Source organism: Malaclemys terrapin, chromosome 1 (genome assembly GCF_027887155.1).
Source record: "Malaclemys terrapin pileata isolate rMalTer1 chromosome 1, rMalTer1.hap1, whole genome shotgun sequence".
Lineage (NCBI taxonomy): Eukaryota > Metazoa > Chordata > Testudines > Emydidae > Malaclemys > Malaclemys terrapin.
The window spans coordinates 271,550,008-271,572,657 of NC_071505.1; the positions used below are offsets into that span (position 1 = coordinate 271,550,008).

At 39.8% G+C, this 22,650-nt stretch overlaps 1 protein-coding gene across 1 annotated transcript in view; it reads right to left on the reverse strand.

The window, feature by feature from the left end:
- Positions 1 to 22,218, reverse strand: part of NALF1 (NALCN channel auxiliary factor 1) — a 281,676-nt gene extending 259,458 nt beyond the window's left edge. Inside the window, exon 1 of the mRNA XM_054013051.1 lies at positions 20,573 to 22,218. Within this exon, the coding sequence (XP_053869026.1) occupies positions 20,573 to 21,388 (816 nt within the window). The 5' untranslated portion in view covers positions 21,389 to 22,218. The remainder of the gene's footprint in view (positions 1 to 20,572) is intronic.
- Positions 22,219 to 22,650: the final 432 nt, after the last annotated feature.

Here is a 22,650-nt window from a genome sequence, read left to right on the forward strand (position 1 = left end):
CACTTCTGCTAATACATCCAAGAATGCTGTTTTTGCTTTTTTTGCAGCAGTGGGAATGGGATAGAAAAGAATACTGATGATATTACAGTCTCATTATATAAATCAATAATATGTCCTCACCTGTAATACAGCATTTAGCTGTAGGCAAACTATTTTAAGAAACAAAGGAGGTTCAGAAATCAGTGACAGACCACATGCCACAATCTTATCTCTGCCCCCCAGAGATGATTATCTTCAATCAACCCTTATATCAATCTATCCTCACCTAGAACAACACACTACTGCCCTGACATCCATAACTAATAGTGATAGGAGAGGGTTAAAGGGTTGTGGGGAGAAGGGAAGGTTGAAGTTGTTAGAGAACTCTGTAATGAACAGTGTTAGTCAAATATATATACTAAATGTTAGAGAAGTGAACATTATGTATGGTATTATATGAAAATATAAAATAATTTTTGCTTTTTGTAGGTCTCTGCAGATGCAGCATTTCAGAATTTAGATGAAACAGCTTCAGGGTTGTGTAAACCATGAAACTGGTTTGTGCATCTTATATGTAAAACTTCTGATCTGTGCAAATAGCATGGTAAAGCAGAGTGTCAAGAGGGACCTGTTAGCTCCAGGTGCAGCCCCCCATCTCCAACAAGACAAGCTAACAAGCAAAAACTCAAGGACAAACAAAAGACCAGCAAGAGGAATACCAACTATTGTAAGATAACAACTGGATGGAGTCAAGGGACGTAACAGAAGTAGACAGATAAAAATACGTTTTAGCAATATAAGCACAAATGTATTTGTTCAGGTTAGTTATTGTGATTTAATCATGTGATTGTTTTATTTAGGGGTTTAGAATAGATAGGTACACAAATGAGGTAACCTGTAAGCTGAGACTGTGCAAAGTTATGGAACAGGATAAAAGATAGGTGATTGACACTAAGCGAGAGTGGAGAAGACACAGGGGCAAACCTAACAGAGACCAGATATTTTAAAAGAGTTACCTTGTCCCCTAGGAAAGCAACTTGATCATTTACTTTTCTCACCTTTGTTTTTGCATGTATATGCAATTCATAAATGATAACAGCATTGTCTTAAAATGTGCACAATAAAGGCTAAAAGAAACTGTTTAAGCCTAACTTGAAGTGGATCTCTTTTTTCATCCAACAAGGTGAATGGTAGTTTTAATAATGGGAAGTCGTTTTGTGTATGGGTGAAGAAGAAGAGGGTGTGTACTGTGAAGTCATTTACCTGGCCATTTCCTTGCTTTTGCTGTGTGACAGACCCAGACCAGTGGGGTACAGGAGTCTGGTAGAGAGCAAATATACTGGTCACTGGATGAGTAGTTTTCTGTTCCCTGAGTGACCAGAGCAGGGGCAGCACTAGAGTAATCAGGAACCTGCTAGAACCAGTTAAGGCAGGCAGGCTAATTAGGACACCTGGAGCCAATTAAGAAGAAGTTGCTAGAATCAAGGCAGGCTAATCAGGGCACCTGGGTTTTAAAAAGGAGCTCACTTCAGTTTGTGGTGTGAGTGTGAGGAGCTGGGAGCAAGAGGTGTGAGGAGCTGAGGGGTGTACTGCTGGAGGACTGAGGAGCACAAGTGTTATCAGACACCAGGAAGAAGGTCCTGTGATGAGAATAAGGAAGGTGTTTGGAGGAGGCCATGGGGAAGTAGCCCAGGGAGTTGTAGCTGTCATGCAGCTGTTACAGGAGGTACTATAGACAGTTGCAGTCCACAGGGCCCTGGGCTGGAACCCGGAGTAGAGGGTGGGACCGGGTTCCCCTGAAACCTCCCAATTGACCTGGACTGTGGGTTCTTCCAGAGGGGAAGGTCTCTGGGCTGTTCCCCAACCCACATGGTGAATCTCTGAGGCAAGAAAATCCACCAATAAGTGCAGGACCCACCAAGATAGGAGGAATTTTGTCACAGCTGGTTTGTGTCAAGTCCTTCATATGAGGAGCAACGCTAATAGCTTCACAACAAAGATTTTTGTACATTAATTTCCTCGTGTTTTAGAGTTCCTAAGCCAGGGGCTGGTGTTGTGCAACTGCTAAGTATATGTGTACACTTCAATAAAATGTGTGATTTGCAGCTAGGGTAGACAGACATGTGCTAGCTTCAATCTAGTTAGCATGCTTAAAATAGCAATGAAGATACAGCTATTCAGAGTGGGCTGTACAAGCACACCAGGGACCCAGGGCACATACATTGCTAGCCCACGCTGATGATGCCACATCTTCTCTTCTATTTTTAGTGTGCTAGTTAAATTAAATCTAGCACAGGTAAGCCCACCCAAGCTGCAAAACACACCTTCAATTGCATTGCAAACATAAGGTAAGTGTAGCTGCTAATTGAGAAGGCTTTATGCACCAGCAGCTACGTCACATGAACCCTATGTGACAGGAGCTGAAGCTGCCCATAAACTCTTGTGGCAGCAGCTGCCTATAAGACCCTTTTCAGATATGCACAGAAGCCACAAATAAATTCTTCTCCATTATGCATAGAAGCTGCACACAAATCCATTTGCGTCAACAGCTGTCCATGAGTGGCACCAAGTGTGTGTGCAGTGACACAAACAGCAAAGAAGGTTTATGCACAGCTGCACATAAACTTTCTCTAACAGCTGGTGCATAAACTTTTGCTTATGGTCTATAATGGACAAAAATAACCCACAATCCAATGTTTTTTAAATTACCATAAAGGATACACCTCTCTACCAAATTTTGTGTAGGTTACAATAGGTTTTTTTCAGATACCCATCAACAATGGATTATAAGGCTACCAAAGAACAATTCCAGCCAGAGCCACATTAAGAATTACAAAGAGAAACAAAACCAAAACTTCAAAGGGCCTACAAACCAGCTCTGTGTGAATTTTCTCACTGAAAGACAACGGGCTTTTAGAGAAAAACGGGGATTTATATTCCATTTTAAGTTCATTTTCAAATGTTACCCTAACAATAGAGTCCCTACCACAGCTCCTCCATAATGAGCACACTCACAGTTATAAAATAATATATAGAGAAAAGATATGTCCCCAAGCATGAATGTTTATACACCAACCACTGCCTAGTGTGAGTTAGGAAGAAACATTCTCCATCAGCAAAGTGTTTTACAACTGTCTGGTACACAGTTTTTATTTCACCTCCCTCCATCCACTGCCAGAGACAGGATACTGAACTGGATGGCTCACTGGGCTGGTCCAGTATGTCAATTCCTATATTTCTGCATATGGAAAATACATAAGTTAATACATCAGAGGTTTCTACTGTTCAGCTTGCTAATCGTAGGTGTGGGATCTCAGCATATACCATTTTAATGATTACCTGAGAGAGATCAAACAAATGCATTAGTCATTTTCCTATATACTCTTAATGAGGCACAGGTATTTATTCTATAATTGTATTTATGAAAATTATATATCTGCATTTTTGTTTATACGCTGTTCCAATTGCTTTTTTCCAACTGGCAAAATAATTTTGGGCCTCTGATATCCCCACCAGCAATTCCTGTTAGCTTACTAGCATCTGTTAGTGAGGTAAATGCTGATCACCTGCAGGTCTCCCCCTGATGTTTCAATCAATCAAACATGCTGATATCACTTCAACAAATGATTTGTTTCTCTCTTTTTACTAAGCCAATGGATCACTTTTCCTGTCTCATTTTGTCCCTAATTCAAGTCACGGGTGTGGCCAAGGTAACACAACTTTTCAGCCGCTACTAAGGATTAAAAAGATTAACCCGCTAGATACTCTGGAATGTCTAGACAATTGAGAGTTTGTTGTCTTAATTTCTAGGAAGAGGAAGGAGTACAAATAACCCATTATTCTTCCAAAAAGTGTGGTAAGCTTTGTGATGAGTTCAGTCACAGATAGCCCCTTTGGACCGGCATCTGACGTACTGAAGTTACGCCCATTTTCTCTGCCAGCTTGGGACTCCAGAACCCTGCCTTGTTGAGCCAGACACGCTAGCCTGCTGCAACAGACCCAAGTCTGGTTCACGCCCCCAAAGTTGCAGACTTTAACCAAAAACTGCTCAGCAGGTCACCTTTCTCCAGCACCCGGACATCCAGTTTCTAAAAGGATCCAAACCCCAAATAAATCTATTGTACTCTGTATAAATCTAATACAGGGTAAATTCATAAATTGTCCATCCTCTATAACACTGATAGAAAGAGATGCACAGCTGTTTGCTCCCCCAGATATTAATCACTTACTCTGGGTTAATCAATAAACAAAAGTGATTTTATTTAGTATAAAAAGTAGGATTTAAGTGGTTTCAAGTAATAACAGACAGAACAAAGTAAGTTACCAAGCAAAATGAAACAAAACATGCAAGTCTAAGCCTAATACATTAAGAAACTGTTTACAGGTAAATCTTACCCTCAGAGATGTTCCAATAAGCTTCTTTCACAGACTAGACTTGTTCTTAGTCTGGGCCCAATCCTTTCCCCGGTACAGTCCTTGTTAGTTCCAGCAGGCATCTTAGGTGAAAAACTGGGGCTTTCTCATGACTGGGACCTCCTTTGTTCTCTTCCAGCCCCTTTTATAGCTTTGGCACAAGGTGGGAATCTCTTGTCTCTCTGGATCCCCACCCTTCCTTCTAAATGGAAAAGCAGCAGGTTTAAGATGGATTCCACCATTCTTCCTGGGCCGACTTACACAAACACAGGAAGGCTTGCAAATAAACAGAGCCATTTACAACCAATTGTCCTAGTCAATGGGAGCCATCAAGATTCTAAACCATCATCAATGGCCCACACTTTGCATAATTACAATAGGATCTCATATCTCTAGACATGGTATATTTCACTGATGTTTATTTTTTTGAACCCTGCAACTGCCAAAGAGAATTTATATAAGTTCTCAATGTTCAAATGAAGCAGCATTAAGTTTCCATTATTAAAAAATTCAATATGCAATAGTATACAAGAATTATTCAAAATAGTGCAGCTTGCAATAACAATGTTTCAGTGTTTTAGACCCTTCCCAAGTTATAAAGCAGTATTTCTTTAATCCCTGAAGTCCTCTGAGAAAGCGGCTTTAATATATGAAGAAACAGGACTTAATCTGTAGCTATAGCTACAGTGTTGTCCTCTCTGCTGAAAATCTAAGTAAACTGAAATCTTTACAGATAAATTGAAAATGGTATCATTTTAAAAAGAAAATAGTTCACTTAGGTTTTCCTTAGTATCTGGTTATCAGCTCCTTGGCCACCTAGAATCTAGACTGAGCAGTGCCCTATAATCTTTTTCCTTAGTAGGAAGACAAGAAAATAAGTAGGAAGGTATGGGAGTATTTTATGAAAGAAGATCAGAGATCTTGTATTCTTGTTCACTTATTTTTCTCAATATAAGCTCTGTTTCCACTGTTGCTTTGATATTTTCTGTAGTTCTAAAATTCAGAGCAGCGACTTCCTAAACTTCATTTATCTATAGATTGAAAACTCTATTTGGTGATGTTCAAATACTGGGAAAGTATGACTATATGTTGTGCTCTCTGCAGGTGAAATTCACACAAGAGTACAGGCACCACAGAAGGCCCTCAGTGCAGCATAACTGCTTTGGTTCTGCTGCATGGAGGATTGGGAGCTGCCAAGAAGATATGTAGGATTCCACACCTCCGCTGTGTTCTACCTCCATATAAGCCCAGCAGAAGGAGACTTGGGGCAGACTGAAAGAACTGCAGCATAGGCACTGGGTCCATGACTGCATGGATCCAGGCATCACAAATCCATACCCTGCAGTTTACAACCCCTTCTCCAGCCCAGGGATTGTAGCAGCCCTAAAGAAGCTGCTGAGCTGATTTGGATATTGCGTGAAGGTTGGGAGTAGATTTCATTCAGGTATTGAAGTGAGTAATTCCCCACATAAAGCCCATGCACTCAGGTTTTGTGTGGCATGTGAACCTCTGTGTATGGATTACACTCTGTGCGGAGAGAAATTGTGACATTTTAACTGTTATAGTTTACATTAAGGCTTGTGTGGGGAGGAGCATGGGGGTCCCAACAAGCCTCTTGACACTTGCAAACAATGTATAGTGGTGGGTTCTGAAAGGTTCTTGTATTTGTGAGGTGAAGGGAACTGGGTCTCCTCGTGGTGAGCTAATAAAGTTCACAGGGAGTTCTAGATGTCTCCTAGGAACTTCAAGAGGCATGAATATCCTCTACAGACTTCAAGAATTCTAAAGGAAAGAGAATGCCACATCTTTCCTCTCCCACTCTCCACCCTTCTCCAGCCCAAAGCTCCATTCTTTGCTCAGTATCATGTTAGGACTCTATGGAAAACTAAGAAATTTTAGACCAAAAAAGCCATTAATGTGAGGTTAAGAGTCACAGGATACATTCAGCAATTTAAGGCTTAAAATTCTTATAAGAAATTTTTAATGATTAAAGAAGAACCTGAGGAAGCAGGAAAATTCCAAATTCAGTTTAAGCCCAAACATCTGAAAGTATGAAAATTCACACTTAAGGTATCCAAACTAACTTAACTCCTCCCATTTAAAGCTGCCCTGAGAAAATTAAAAAAACTCAGCCTATCCATCCCTAATAAAGAACTTCACTTTCCTTGGGTACCACAACAATTAGAAGGCCTTGTTCTTAATCACACTTGTTGTGCCAATTCCAGGCTTCTTTACATCCTACACACTCTATAGGGGAAAAAAAAATCTTATTTACAAATTCCTGGTTAGGTAAATAGCATATTGAGAGTAATTGTTCCTGAGTCCCCACTAATGGGCCCTATCCTGTTAGATACTAAAGGTACGCAGCACTTCATATGATCTGGCCTTATAATTTCATGTTCCAACCAATGATCCAAGCCTCATTTATAAACTAGTGATCTGTACTACATATTTTTATTACTCCACTTGCAAGCTGTATAAGTAAAATAGCTGGAGACTTCTTAAAGTCTTTAGAAAAAGGCGTTGGTCCAAATAAAATTGCATCATACAAAGTAGCTATAAAAGGAATAAAGAAGGGAATTGAAATAGTCAAGGGGGCAGAGATAAGGTTGTTTTGATTCCTTAGCTGCAATTTTTATACTTGCAAAGTTTGTGTTTTGTGTAAGAATCCTCTGAACTTTGACTTTTCCTGGCTCCTCTCCTCATAAAGATTTTGCTAACTGAAACTTCCTTGTAAGGATTTTACCTTTAGGTTACTAACATATCCTCCATTTTAACTCCACCACAACTCATTTATTTATCAGGGAATTAATGTTAAAATGTTGCCTTTCTATTGTGTACACAAGCTCTGCTTAAACTAGCCAATAAGACAGAATCAGCCCTCAATGACAGATTAATTTTTTTATCGTAACTTGAGCCATCTACCTAAAAAACAGATTAAAATGTACCAGAAAAATGTCTTGTCTGACCTTTTATTAGGAAAAAGTGTTCATAAGTGAACTCATTAAAGTAATTCTTTAAGATACATCATCTATTGCAATTGGATCAGTTAACATATAATGACTTTATTCTGTTTTACCTGAATAAGAAAACACTTCCCAATCATTCATTATCTGAAATATTGACAACCCTATGAGTCTGATCTGCCAATCATATTCCGATACTATTTATTGGAGCTGGTGACATTTTGAACCATTTTCCATCTGAAAATGCAGTTTTGATCAAATCAATACATTTTACAGCAACATTATGAAATTTTTGAGAAAAAGTTTAAATGAATCATTTCATATTCTAATGCTGTTGAAACATTTCATTTCAATAAGTTAAAAATGTTGTGTTTTGACATAATTGTGATTATTTTTGTTTTTATATTATATCAATTGTAATAGTGCATATTAAATTTAAAATACTATAGTTTGTTTAATTTATATTACATTATGTTTTACCATGATCAGAATAAAACTTTTTGATATTGAAACAATGTTTTGACTTTACATATTTCAATGTTTCTGAATCAAAAATCAGATTTTCCCTTGTGTGTAATATCAAACTTTTCCTTTTCATTCCTATTCAGCATGAAAACAAATTTTGAAATGTTGCAATTTCCCATGGAACAGAAATTGCGTTTTTCAGCCAGCTCTATTAGATTCTGAACTCAGATGCACCCGTGTAAATCTAGAAGTTGATGGAGTTACTCTGTATTAACTAGTATCAGCCCTTACAACACTGGTGAACGACCTATACTGTTGTTTGGAAGAGGCAAATTAATTCTGCTGAGCTGTCTCTCAGTAATTTTTCCCTTCATAGCTTTAACAAATTAGGTGCATTGTATTTTGCCATGGTATGTCTGAAAAATCAATAGAATAGAAGAATGGGATCAAGACCAAACACAGCAACAAAGAATAGAAATAGCACTAGTCTGACATCAACAGCAAATTAATATAATCAGTCTAGTACAGGAAACTGGACATTTTAAATATCATTTGGTGTTTTCCCCTTTTCTAGCAAGGTTCATAGAGCAAATTCAGTAATCTGAATCAAATTTATCCTCTGCATTTCACATTTTGGAGTTTTAATTCACATGGGCCTAATTCTGCTCTCTCACCACATGCATTCTGGAATAATGCCATTGATTTCAATAGACTCACTGCTGATTTACCTTAGAGGAGAATCAGAATGTATATATTTGGGTGAAAAGAAAGCAATATTTCAAATTCCTGTCTTTCATAGATAGATTTGTATGCAATACACTTACCCAGTCACACAAATGGGATTGAGAGAATAGTTTGGCCCAATATTTTTAAATGTGTTTTATTCATAAATTTCTACATCTTCATAATATTATGCCAAATTCTGGCAGTACTATGCAGCGACACCTGCAAGAAAACTTTCATCTAGGACCAGAGGTTGGCCCTTCTGTTCTGTCTGAATGCACTACAAAGCTTCTCTAGAGGACTATGGTAAAAGACCTGGGATTTTACTGATAGGCATTATGCTCATGGGATAGGGGAAGACCTTATGGCCTTTGCAGGCCAAAGTGCCCCCCTCCTCTTTTAGTACCCTTTGTCCCCTTTGCAGAGGTGGAGATGATAGGATTCAGAAGAGTAAGCTGAGTTCTAGGGATAGACTGAGGAAAGTCTACTCTGTGTTATGAGTTTTATGGTACGAACCTGTGTAGCCCCTACACTAGAACCACTTAAAAGGCCTGGTAGTTGAGAGTATGGACAACGGGCAGGGTAGACGATGGGCAGGATGCATGATGGGCAAGTAGCACCCCTCCTCAGTGTTAACTTTACTAAAGTTGCAGCCTGCAGCTTAAAATCATCCTGGGGCTTGTCCTCATTCACGGGCATGTCTACATCAAACAAGAAAAAAATAGGTACTTTTGCTCTTATGCAGATGTTTGACCAGCATTAGCCTCAAGCTGATCTAGTTGCTGTATTTTAAATATTTGTCTCTACTAAGGAAATGAAATGTAAATTCTGATGACACAAAATGTATTGGATAAACTTGATGATTTGTTTTAATAACAAAATGCAGAGGGAGATTTGTGTTTTTTTTACTTTCCAACTTCTAATATCGGGGAGACAATGTTAACTTTTCATCTTTGACATTAAACCAAACCAGTATTCTAATCAATATCAAAGACAGGGAGGATAAATTAATACATGTCTGTTGGCTAATTGCAATATTAGAGGGAATATCATTAGAAATAAAATGAGTTTAAGGTAGACAAAATAACAATTAGAATCCCTGATATGACACTAAAAACATTAGATGTCTATATCTAAGATTAAAGTATATTATGTTAAGGATCTCACTTAAATAGACAAAAGCATTAAATATAGTTGGAACTTGCTGATAATGTGGCCCTCTCTAAGTAGTCTCAGAATAATGGATCTCTCCTTGTTGCAACAATCCTACAGCAATTCCACCCAATGAAGCCTTCTTTACTTCATTGGAAGTTCATGTGGACAAGCTACAGGAGCAAACCCACAACCTTTATCGGATGAGTTATGGACTGATCATGGCCAGAGGCTCGGTCCTGCTTCCTTGGAAGTCCGTGGCAAATCTTCAGCTCAGAATACTTTGGACTATAACATTCCCTTTTTTTCTTTTTCTTTTTTTTTTTTAAACACAAATGGGGCCCAAACCTGCATCCAATTTAGGTACACAAAGAATATAGCCTTGAACACTAATATCGTAACAGACTCTATCCAGATAATTTGACAAAACAGAGTTACTCTGTATTCAGAAGAGTCATTTCCTCTGAAAATCACCAAAGGTTTTAGTCCACATCAAAACCTCGTTTTCTGCACATTTCCAACTGTAATGCAAAAAGCTGTTTAAATTGCAGGAGCTCAAAAAAGTGATTGGCACAGACACTTGTGTTTCTTTTTCTGCTCTGGTATCTTGAACATGAAAGAGCCATTTTAATTTATATATTGTAAAGAATTCTACTCCTAGACTGAGTGCTTCTACACCAAGTTTTAGACTAGAGTGATTTCCTTTTACAGCTCAGTTATAAGCCTCTCAATATAGAAGCACTTTTATTGCAGCTGTGACTAAATAAGGTGTTCCTATTATTCACAACACATTTCTGTATAAAAGCCTATTCTGAACAAACATCATATGTGATAAAAACTTTAAGGGTACTCAAGTGTGATTTCCATTCATTTTTGGTTGAGTACATTTTCAGGATTCATGTACGTGCGGTATCTAATCTACAGTAATACAGTGTGAATAAAAACCGGAATGTGACATTTGAAAATAATCCTCCATTTGCTTTGTTTTTTCTTTTGTTTTTGTTGTTACAAACTAAACTTTACTTTAAAGCAAAACCCAGTAAAATCTTGCTAATTTCTAATCTAATCTGTCACTTGTATAAATATATTGATATGCCCCGGAACAGTTCTCACCTAATGAAGATAATTTGTAATAACACATTTAGAAATGTTGGTTGTTTATGATTTTGTATTTAGAACTCAATTACTGTAGCATGTTAATCTGAGAGATAATATAATTAACTTTTCTAATTTGCTTTAATACATATTAGAGTTGTTCAAAATCTTCCTTATATAATAAAACCTTAAATCAAAACTATATTCCTAAGTGGATGCATAATGATACAAATTTAAATGTGATGAAAAGGGCTAGTATCTCCCATAAGTGTAACTCTTGACAAATGAAAAGCATGTTAACCAAAGTAGAAAAATGATCAGAAATGCACAATAAATTCTAAAACATGTCTGTTTTTTTCCTAAAAGAATGACTGACAAAGTGAGAAACATTATCAGCTACTTATCACAGATTATCTATTTTTTTCTTTACTTTCATGAGAAATTTCCTTATGGTTTTGATTGCTAATATGTTGAACATGTAATGAAAGGACTCACTACAATGACAATACTCCACAAAGATGAAGTAGCTTGACATGCTCTAATTCCATCTGCATGTTGCCACCTTGTCATCTCGATCAATAGTTCCATCAGCCCTGACAGAGAGTGCACCAATCACAACATGTCATTTGTGTTACTCTAGCCAGGGGGAGGGAGAGCTCAGTGGTTTGAGCATTGTCCTGCTAAATCCAGGGTTGTGAGCTCAATCCTTGAGGTGGCCACTTAAGGTTCTGGGGCAAAATCAGTACTTGGTCCTGCTAGTGAAGGCAGGGGGCTGGACTCCATGACCTTTCAAGGTCTCTTCAGGTCTCTGAGATAGGTATATCTCCATTTATTTATTTTATTTTTTATTTTTATTTCCTTCAGCCACCCACTGGCCAGGCTGTCAGTGTCATCTGCATGTTGTACTCAGGCAAATAAAATCAACTTATGATCAACTGTGCAGAAGTAAGGACCACCCAGAATTAAATACACGTTCAGGACTCATTCAAGATATTTTTATAACTACTAGAATTACACACATTCCCTGAGAAAATGCTTCTGATTTGCCTGAAGACCATAGAACATCTTGTATTCAAGCAATACTAAAATAACCCATTTTAAAATTGCTGCTGCTTTAAATTTTGCACTAGATACATCTGAAAAAATCATTACTTCATTCAAAAGTGGCCCTTTGCCCTAGCTATGATCCCATTAATGACAGTGGAAAACCTCTCGTTGACTTCAAAAAGAGCACAGCACTTTTGGAAATCTCATCCCATGTATATTGCCTGTTAATAAGTTCAGTTCAGATCATCCCATCTCCTAGGTGTTACCATCACAGAGAAGAAATCCCCATAAGAATCTCTTTCTGCATCATCCTACCAGGGATGGGGGGAGATTTGCCCCCATCCTGCGGCATCCTGAAAAAAAGACAGATCCTCAAGGACGTTCAGGAGGCCATGACATTCATGTGAAGTTCTTGAACTGTCTCATTGGCACCTGCCTGCCCCCATCTCTGGCTCCTTGGCAGTATAGTTTCTTTAGACCCTGCTACCAAGGTTCCTTCCAGCTGCAGCTGTCCCTGAAACTTCTGCAGATGGAGCTTAGCACAAATGATAACACTAATAATATATTTTCTTTTCCAAAACATCTCTGTGAGACTGTAAGGGCAGATAATGTGCATTCTTCCCCAGTCCCCCCCCCCCCCCCCCCCAGCTTCACTCCTGGCCTGCCCACATCTTCTCTTGCCCACCCAATCTTCACCCTTCCCACAGTCCAGACACCCACAGAGAGCTGAACCCAAATTTGGGCATGAGCTGGGAAACATACTTGGGGAGACCCTTCCAAGTGCAGATCTCACAGGAATGATCCAGGACTTCCACATATCACATGCTGCGCTTACAAGTAACTCAACCAGAATTCCAAAAGTCAAGCTGTGTTTTTCCATCTCACACATCTTCATCATGAAAAAACAGGGTTTTTGCAGGCTAAAACATGCCCTCCGTGACAGCAGTGCAACTCCATTGCCTTTACCTGCTTTCAAGCAGTCAACCTGACCCTATAATTGGAATTTAACAAGCTAAAGCTCACTTGCTTTCTTGGCTATGATGGCTCTACAGTGTTTACAAGAATAAAATGTAGTGAAACCATATGTTATTCACTAAAACAAGCAGTTGTGTCTCTGAGTATACACAGGAAGCAGAGCTGTGTTTACTGAGTGAAGAGGGTTGTAGGGGATTATAGCTGGGCTTGGAGTTCCCCTCTTGCATGGTCTGAGAGAAGAAGATGAAAGCTGTTGGAACCCATCCACCTCCCCCCCCTCCCCCCACACACACACCACCCCTCAGAATATCTTATAAGGAGGGAAACAACCAGACCACCATTCTTTTACACCCTGTTCTGACAAGATTTGCTTTTGTGAGAGTCAGACACAAATACTATTGCACGGTCCCTCAAAAAAAAAAAAAAAAAAAAGAAAGCTAGACCACCCTCATCCCATTTAACACTGATATAATCACATAATCTAATACATTTACTCCCATTCACATCTCTAAAACACTGATTGCTCTCCTCGCACATTTTCCCATGAGATTGTGTGCAGGTCCCGTGAACCTGGTGATATCACCATGCTGGTACAAGGCAGCACCAAATACCAGCATGCATAACCAAACCTGCTCAATCTGTATTAGAATTAGCATTTCAACACAAAATCCACAAATCTAATTTTAATACTATTGTCACTTTTTGTTTTCTGAGGTGTATTAGTGATACTAAAGAATACAATTTGTGTGTTGTCTTTACCCTTTTAGGCAATCCTTACCCAGGCCAGCATGGAGCAAAATATGCACCAATCTCAGTATGTGTTTCTTGTGACAAAGGACTGAGTAAAGACCAAGTGATCTTCAGGCATTATAAATGACAGAACTGTATTTAACTTTCTGATGACTTTTTCCTAATAGGAAAAGGGGATGAAGGAAAGAGTCATCATCATCTGCAAACTGTACAAGGTATTTCCAAATGAACCAGTGTGTAATGGAGGCTTGAAGGCAGAGCAATGAGACCTACCACTAGGTGTATGTCTACGCTGCGTTTTAAAACCTAGTCTCAGAACTTGAACCTACAGACTTGGGCTCATGCTATGGTGCTACAAACAGCTCTGTAGACATTTGGGCTCAGGCTGGAGTCCAGGCTCTGAAGCCCAGGGAGAAGTGAGGGTTTCAGATTCCAAGCTCCAGTCTGGGCCCAAACAGTTACATTGTTGTTTTTAGTACCAATACACAAGCCCCTGTGAGCCCAAGTCTTTAGGCCCAGGTTCTGAGACTTATTGCCACAAGTTTTTAAACACAGCATGAACATACCCTATATGGCTGTAACATCCCCACATGTGCAATGGCAGCTGACCCTAATCCAGTCTTTAGGATAGATTTATGGTCATGGGAAATTTGATCTTTAAAGGGTTGATCCTACAAGCTACTGAGCACTCTGGCCCTGGAACAGCAAAGCACTTGAGTAAATACTTAAGTTTAAGCGTGTGAATAATATTATTGACTTGATTGGCACTAGTTATGTACTTAAGATTGGGCATGTACTTAAGTAGTTTGCTGAATCAAGACATTAGGGATCAGTCCAAAACTCATTGATGCAAATGGGAGTGTTGCTGTTGACTTAAATGGAGGCAGGATCAGGCCCTTAATTACAATAAAGCTGTAATGCACTATAATAGAGGTACTGACTTCTGCCACATGTCAAATCCACAAACTAATTTCCAGGGGGGAAAATTACACTTTTGGTTTAACTTCTTACATTCAGTTCAGCAAAGAAAAATGCACAAACATCAATTTGTGCAGTTATCCAAATTACATGATGTATTTTAAACTGTACACATGAAAATAATTTTACTTCAGAACAAACAAACTGATCATAATTTCCTACAATATAATATATGTTATTCATGTTTAAAGAAGTTTTAAAAATAAATACTACATTTCCAGAGGTTTTTTTTAAATATCAACTTTGTAATTCAATTTTTACCATTCTACTAGACACTGTCCCCCAGTGCCAAATCATAGACTTCACTCTTAGTGATTAATTTTAAGAATCACTCCCCGATGTATTAAATTTTAAATATTGCTGTGTGACCGAAACTCCTAAGTAGCTTTGTGTCAAATACTGGTCTATTCGACCTTTGCAATAGAAAGGTTCTCATCACCTGAAATTTGGTTTCAAATTTCTCATCTGTTCTTCTCTGCCTACTTCACTAAGAGCTTAAACCAAAATCCAATTACAGTGCATCTTCTGTTTAGAAAAAAAAAAGTACTACAATAAACTCATGGTTCATACAAACCATGATATTTCCAATGAAATGAGAAATAATATAAATTTAATTATTTTAAAATGCTCTAGAGTAACCTCTTACTTAATAAGAGTTGAACACAGTGATCAAATATAAACCAGGCATAGAAGCATACCATCTATATTCACTGATCAACTGAATTCTTATGATAATAATAATACTCAGGAACCCATATTTTTAACTAAGTAGCATTAGAATTCAACTATTTTTACAAATTTGCTACCAGCATGGACTTAAAATTGCAAATCTGAACTGATTAAATACTATTTAATCTTTATCATGTATTTGTTTTATGTATCATCCTATAGGATATCTACGGCCTGATCCAAAGCCCATTATAGTAATGGAAGTACTCCCACTGATCTGGACTTTGGATAAGGCCCAGACTGAAGAAATATATTGAAGCTATCATGCCAATTTCCTTAAACCAATTTCAATGGGGAGCTTAGCAATGAAGGATTGTAATGCACAAAATAGTTTTAGAGCTGTGGGCCCAAGCCTGATGCCCTTGCTCGGTCATCTCATTGATGTTAGTGACAGATTTTCCAGCAGGATTTGACCCATTTTCTTTAACAAAGAAAGTAAAAATATTGGCATATCTTCTAATTTTTCTCCTCTGGTATCCTAGCATTAAAAGAGAATAATAGGCTCTTATTATGATAATCCATGAAAATACATGAATAACACATTACAGTATTTAAACTAGTATTGACAAAGGGCAGTAAGTTCTTATTTCAAACACTTTAGTTTCTTACAGTGAAATAATCGTCCCTGAGATGCTAACTGTTTTGTTCAGCAACTACAAGCATTAATAAATGTGTCTGCAAAGAATATTCTCCAGCTTAAATGCTTTCTATACAGAAAATATTCTGTGTCTCCAAAACCAGCATTTAAAAAACCTTTACATTTGTATGGCCTACTTAGTGCTTTGACCCAGTTCAGACTCAGAAGCAGCCAGAATCTTCCTCTATTCCAGAAAAGCAATAGACTTCTGACTTAAGAATAAGAACTTGAGTATTTCCCCTGACGGAAAGCTCACAACTCATTATTAGGAACTGCTTCTGCTAATATCAACCCAATACCATTTATATACTGTATCAGTTATTCCTGGTTAGCAAGAATATATGGATATTATCAATCACAATTACCATAATTTCACCAGATGTAAACATTACTTCAAAATGTTTCTTAATTTTTACAAAACAAAAGCAATTTTTTTGTAAAAATCAAAGTTTAAAATAGATAATGGTCCAGATTCTCAACCGTTGTAACTCAGCATAACTCTATTAAAGTCAGTGGAGCTACACTAATTTGCATCAACTCAGAATCTGGCCCAATATTTAAATGCATTAAAATAAATGTTTTTTTCTTTGTTGTACTTCTTGTTTTGTACATTCCTAGTACGTGTGATTATCAAAGCAAACAAAAAATGTTCAAAGACACCAGATTTATGCAAGTTGATCAATAATTTTTGAAACCAGAATAGAATTACAGTGAGATAACAATAATAACTAGTGCCTGTAAAACCGAAACAAGTCGACAGAGAAGCTCAACCTAAACCCCAACCAGTATACATTGTGTATGCAGTTTATGTGGCATTGTCAAATGTAAGTATCTGAACCTTGAGAATGTAAAGCAACTACTCTAATCTGCATCAAATTTAAATGCACAGATATGTGTAACGTTTAAAAGCAAGATCTACTGATGTTAGAGAAAGCAATTTCTTTCTACTTAATTAATATGCTTTTATTTTGATGGTCTGGGAGTCTAAATATGAAATTCAGCTTCACATAATATCTAAAAGTGAATTTATACTAACCCAAACAGTTTCTGACAAAAAGGTATTGCCATAATACAAAACATGACTAAAACAAACCCCAGAAACTACTAGGCATTCAATGAACCTTAGATCATTTAGAGAAGAAAGTCCAATAACTCATAAAAATCTTACTTTTAGGTAAAAAGATGAAAATATAAAGTCAGTATTTCAGAATGATACAGTAAAAAACTATGCAATATTTGCTAATTGTGATTTTCATTATAATTACTGAAAGGTAAAATAATTTGCATGAGAGAACGAGTAATGTCATAATTGCCACTTATTAACCTCTGAATCAATTGTTTCTTAAGGTTGCTGGGGTAAGGAAGAGTAGATGGTCCAGCAGAATATAAATGTTACAGTGAGTGGTATTCATAGTAACTTTTCTTGATTTTGTAATCAACTAAACATTGTTAACTGGATGAAATACTCTCTTCTCCTCCAGAATATAGCTACTCTCCCAGAATACTAAAACTTTCTTAAATGCAAATAGATTTCTTTAATAGGTTTTCTTATTTCACTTCTGACCTGTCTTTATATACATGACTATTGAGTAAATTAATTATTTTTCATATTGTCTTTTAATACACAGTAAAAAGCAGCACACCACATTAACCAGTCAAATGAGGTATAACAAATATATATGATTAGATGTCAAATTTCTGTTTGCTTATCAGATGTTAGATGTTGATCCTTTAACATAATTCTTAAATATCATCTAGACATTATCACAGATTTGAGTACATTAGCAAAGCTGTTTCCTATTTTAGTTTAATAAATCAAGTATTTATAAAGAACAAAACAAGATAGTAAAGTGGCATTTTCAATTTATTTTGTTTTTAAACAGGTCATTTCCCCAAGATAGAGCATTTAAAACAACAACAACAAACTGTAGGACTTTATAGTTGCATGTACATACAATTGAGTATACAGTACAGAAAATCACCTTACTATACATCATATGCAGTGCTAGACTGCTTAAGACTGCTAAATGATTGGATTTCACACAGTGATATATAAGTTTTGAAAATGCCCTAAAAGATATGGACACATAAATTCAGGGAGAGAACATGTAACATAGTTATATATCTCCAGTGTATTCAGACTATGTGAGCAGTAAGCAGTGTGCTTTGTCTTTCAGCACCTTGGACAGCAACTCTTTTAGAACAGAGCCAGTGTGACAGGAGTAGGGCTTTGCATCAGATCATTAATTATCACACATAAAAACCATAGTTGACCAGATCACTTCTTTGTCATATCTTCCAAAAGGAACAATACTACTAGCATTTTTTCTTGTTTTGCCTTCACTTTGTCACATAGATTGGTTGGACAAATTCTCAACACACAGTAGGATAGCACTGGCAGGCAGGTCTGGTTCGTGCAACCCCAACCCAAGAACTATTAGTAATTTGTTCTGTATTTCTTTTTTACCCCTTTTCTTGCTGAAAGATACAAGTAGGAATATTTTCTATATTTTAAAAAAATGTAACTGGTTTAATTTTTTTTCTTTTACGAAGACTCATTCAGAACATTTATTCACATCAACCCCCACTGGGGGAAAAAGAAATAATATACAGTAGTGTACAATTAGTATTCTATGCAATTTCCCCTTTCTCACATGATATGATATCTGGTAAAGCAACTGTTAATGCGGTGGTGAAAAAGTCCAGTCAAACCAGCCTATGATTTAAAACATCATGTTAAGAATGTAAATATCGATCGTTTGGCAGGACAAGGCAGGAGATCAATTTCCAGGTGAAGGAGTTACTGAAATGGCAATGATGCCCTCACACTTTTGGCCCTTAGAGAGATAACTTTTGAACAGAATTTTCTATTGCCTCCAAGTCAGCCAATATCGAGATAAAAGATATTTATACTGTAGTCTAAGTATAAAATGCATGTGGTGTGTGTTTACATATACACATACGGTTAAATGATCCAGGAAATGCAGGTCCAAAATTGCTCCTATTGAACTTAATGATAAAAACTCTACGGACATATTTTTCTTGCTGATAACATCAGGTTTTATTTACATAATGAGATAACGTTATTGGACGGTTGGACATGCATATGTTTGTCCTTTGAGGCAGTATACATAAGCTACATTTATTAGTACTGCCCATATTCAACATGATGGGATTCTGTAAGGCATATACCGTAATCATCAAACGATACCAGAAGGCCCTGTTAAAGTTAAAAGGCACTAACGGGTGTGGGATCAAGTTCTCTTGTTAAATATGATCACCAGAAAAGCCTGCTGTTCAGATAGGTAATTTGTTTGTGCTGCTGTGCTCAGCTGGTTCAGATTTCTAAAGCAGGATTTGGTTTGTATTTGTTAAGGTACCAATGCAGTAGATAATCAAGAAAATTCAGGCAAGCCAGTTCAGAGCAGAAGCCATGTAGATTGGTTGTTCAAACAAATATTTTTAAAAACAGACTGTATTTTAAGCACCAAGCACGGCCCCTTTCACTGCGCTTTCCCGCCTTGAGAGCTGAGCCAACTAGTCTTGTACAAAGTGGAGAGACAGCTACCGAAGAGCCAACGTGGGACACTGTTTGCTTATGAAGAAAAATAATCTGTCTTTGGCTCGCTCTGAATGAGCATGGGGGATACATAAAGAATAACGATGAGGTTTATTGAAATTCTGTCATCATTACTTCCCTAGCAAAGGTCACTGCAGTATCTGTTTACAACCACTCTAAGTCCTTGAGCTCTTCCTCACTCCACAGATTGTGTAGAGCAGACTTCAGACAGACATCTACGCACACATAGATGGTCACCTGGAACGTCTTCCTTTTTACACATGATCGCATTGACACACTCTCTATTCGTACATTAGGAAATGCCCATTCTTAATTCCTCCAGAATCCAATCACAATTGCACATGTTAAAGAGAACAACACATCAGTATTCATAATGCTATGCCAAATCACTGAAACATTTGTCCTTCAGAGATTCTGGAAAGCATCCTGCTTCTGGAAGCTCTAAGACAAGACGACTTGCAAGTCAGCTAACACTGGACATAAGTCACCAATTGACTTCACTGAGATTCAACATTAAAGCCCAAGACAACCAGTAACTTGTTGGAAGTTAAAACAGAGTCATGTCGCTTGCACATCAATCAGAAAGTTCCCCCGGTGCGCACCGAAACAGACACTTTTTGCCACCGAGTGCCTACACAAACGCCAAGCAACCACGCCGCTGATCCTGCGGAACAACCAACTTCCCACGTCCACTCCAGACCGCCAACAACCAGGGACAGCCCATTCACAACCCATTGCCGTACTAGGTCCTGCTAATTGGCATGCAGCCCCTACCCTTGCCTCTCTGTCAAGCCGCATCCAAACCCTGTGGAAGCAGGCAGCCGAGTTTGAGACTATCGCATATTCATGAGTAGGGGAAATCCAGCTCTGCACTCCCAGAGGACCAAGGATCACTCTTCTTTTCCTTGCAAGCAATGCGTAAATAAGGGCCCCTTGTCAGTTTCCACTAGAAGAGTCAATTCCTCCGAAATAATTAAAGCCATCAGCACCCGAATTAAAAACGCCACCGGAAGAAAAAAAAAAGGGAAAGCAACCAGCCGGCCCATCAATGAAAGAGAGCATAACACACAGCAGGGCTCCTACCTTACAATCCTCAGGACACGATTTCACCGAGTATTCATCCGATTGTAAATATTTCTGGAGCATAACCTCAAACTCTTCGTATTTCTCCTGAGCATGCTGGTCGTAGCGCTGGTAAGCCTGGACGCACTGGCTGCAGGAGCCTTCCCCCTCCAGCACCACATCCAGACTGCAGTTCAAAGTGTCCGGATTGGACAACCCGGCGAACAACTCCCAAAGGGTGTAGGAATTACAAAAGGAAAGGTAAAAATCCGTCAAGTTCCAGCCCGGAGTCGGATGATTCCCTGTCACCTGCTGCTCCCGGCTCCATCTCCTCCGGCACACAGAGTCCGCATCCTCCACGCTGAAACACTGGCCAGATGCGGAGCTCTGCGGGTAACACGTCTCCAGGCGCCGAAAAGGTTTGGTAGAGTTCCCTAGAAAAATAGCCTTGTTGTTGTTATTGTTATTATTGTTGCTGCTGCCGCCTCTGCTGCTGCTGCTGGGGGAGGGAGGCAGGGTGGGTAATGAGGAGGAGAGGAGTCTATGGGCCGCCTGTGCTGCAGGCGAGGGCTCCCCCATGCTAGAGTGTAGCTCCCGCTCCGGATGCTCGGGCTGCTGCTGCTGCTGCTTGTCTCTGGTCCTGGTGAGTTTGGCTTCGGCACAGAACCACAAGTGATCAGAGAGCAGGACTGTGAAAAACAAGAGCGATGCCAGGGACAGTCGCCATTTCTGAGCCCTCTCTGAATCAGTGAAGGGTTTCTCGTTCTCCCGGGGTGCAAACCAGATTTTTAGGCCGTCATCGTACTGCCGACTGCACATCCAAGCACCCCTGGTCATATTTTGGAAACGCACAGCCCTGGCCGACTCCACCGTGAGGGCTCCGTTGCCAGTGTCACCACAATATGCATTGACTTAAAAGATTGGGGGGGATTTTCTTGCCTTCCTCTCTCTCTCTCTCTCTCTCCCGCTTTCGCTCGTCCACTCTCCCTCCTTCCCTCTCTCTTCTTCCTCTTCTTTCTTCTTCTTCTTTTTCTTCTTCGTCCTCTCCCTATTGAAATGTTGTTGGGTTTTGCAGGTGGATCCGGCTGGGTCTCACCACAGATCCATCCAATACAGAGTACGGTGGAGCAGATGAGAGCAACAATGCAGAGAGAGGAGGAGGAGGAGGAGGTGGTGGTGGTGGTGCTGGTGGTGACAGTGGTGGTGGCGGCTGGTGGTGGGGTTGGCTGGCTGCTTCTTTTCCTCCCCTCCTCTCACCCAGGCATTGTCAGATAGCAGATCTCCATCGCTCTCCTGAGAAAAGCCGGCTGCCCCCTGCCAGCTGCATGCCGCTTCCTCCGCTGCCGACGGACGGCTTGAGGAGAGCAGCTCCCCTGCCTGCCTTGCCTCCCTCCTTCCTAACGCTGCCGGGGCTGCTTCTCCTTCTCCTGAGCCCAGAGCCCTGGCACAGATGCCTGCACCCCGGTCTCCGTCTTCCCCGCTCCCTCCCCCCCGCGCTCTAGCCGGAGCGGCGCTGCTGCAGGGCTCCCGGAGCGCGGCTGAGGATGCTGAAGAGGAGGAGGAGGCGGCGGCTGCTGCCGCGGCGGCTGGTGACAGTGAGCTGCTGCGGCTGCTGCTGCCGCCGGGCGCGTTCTCCCCCGGCACGCGGGGCGGGCTTGCCTGGGTTTTGCCTCCCGATGGCCACAGTCATCTTTGGTCCCTGGGCTAAGTTGCCGCCATCTTCGTCCTGGAGAAGCACTTTTTTGGGGGGAGCTCTGTCTTTTGCGTCATCTCCTCCCGCGCCGAGCTCGCTCTATCCTGGCGCATTGGCAGCCGCTCTTCCTCCGCCTGCCCACGGAGGTGGGGAAAGGCACCGGGGACCACATGGCCCCACCAGAGGGCTTCCGGAGCGCAACTCCTCAGCCCGCGCCACTCGCCTCGCTTCGCCACGTCCTAAGCTCCAGCATCCACGTCTCTTGCCTTTGCTCCCATCAGTGGCTCCTTCTTCCTTCCCTCTGTGGCCCCCGAACCACCCCCTCCCTGCAGGGTGATGGCTGGAGGGATCTGTCTCTGTGTGCGTCCTTTGTGTGTGTCGTGTCATCTCAACCAGCAAATGGCTT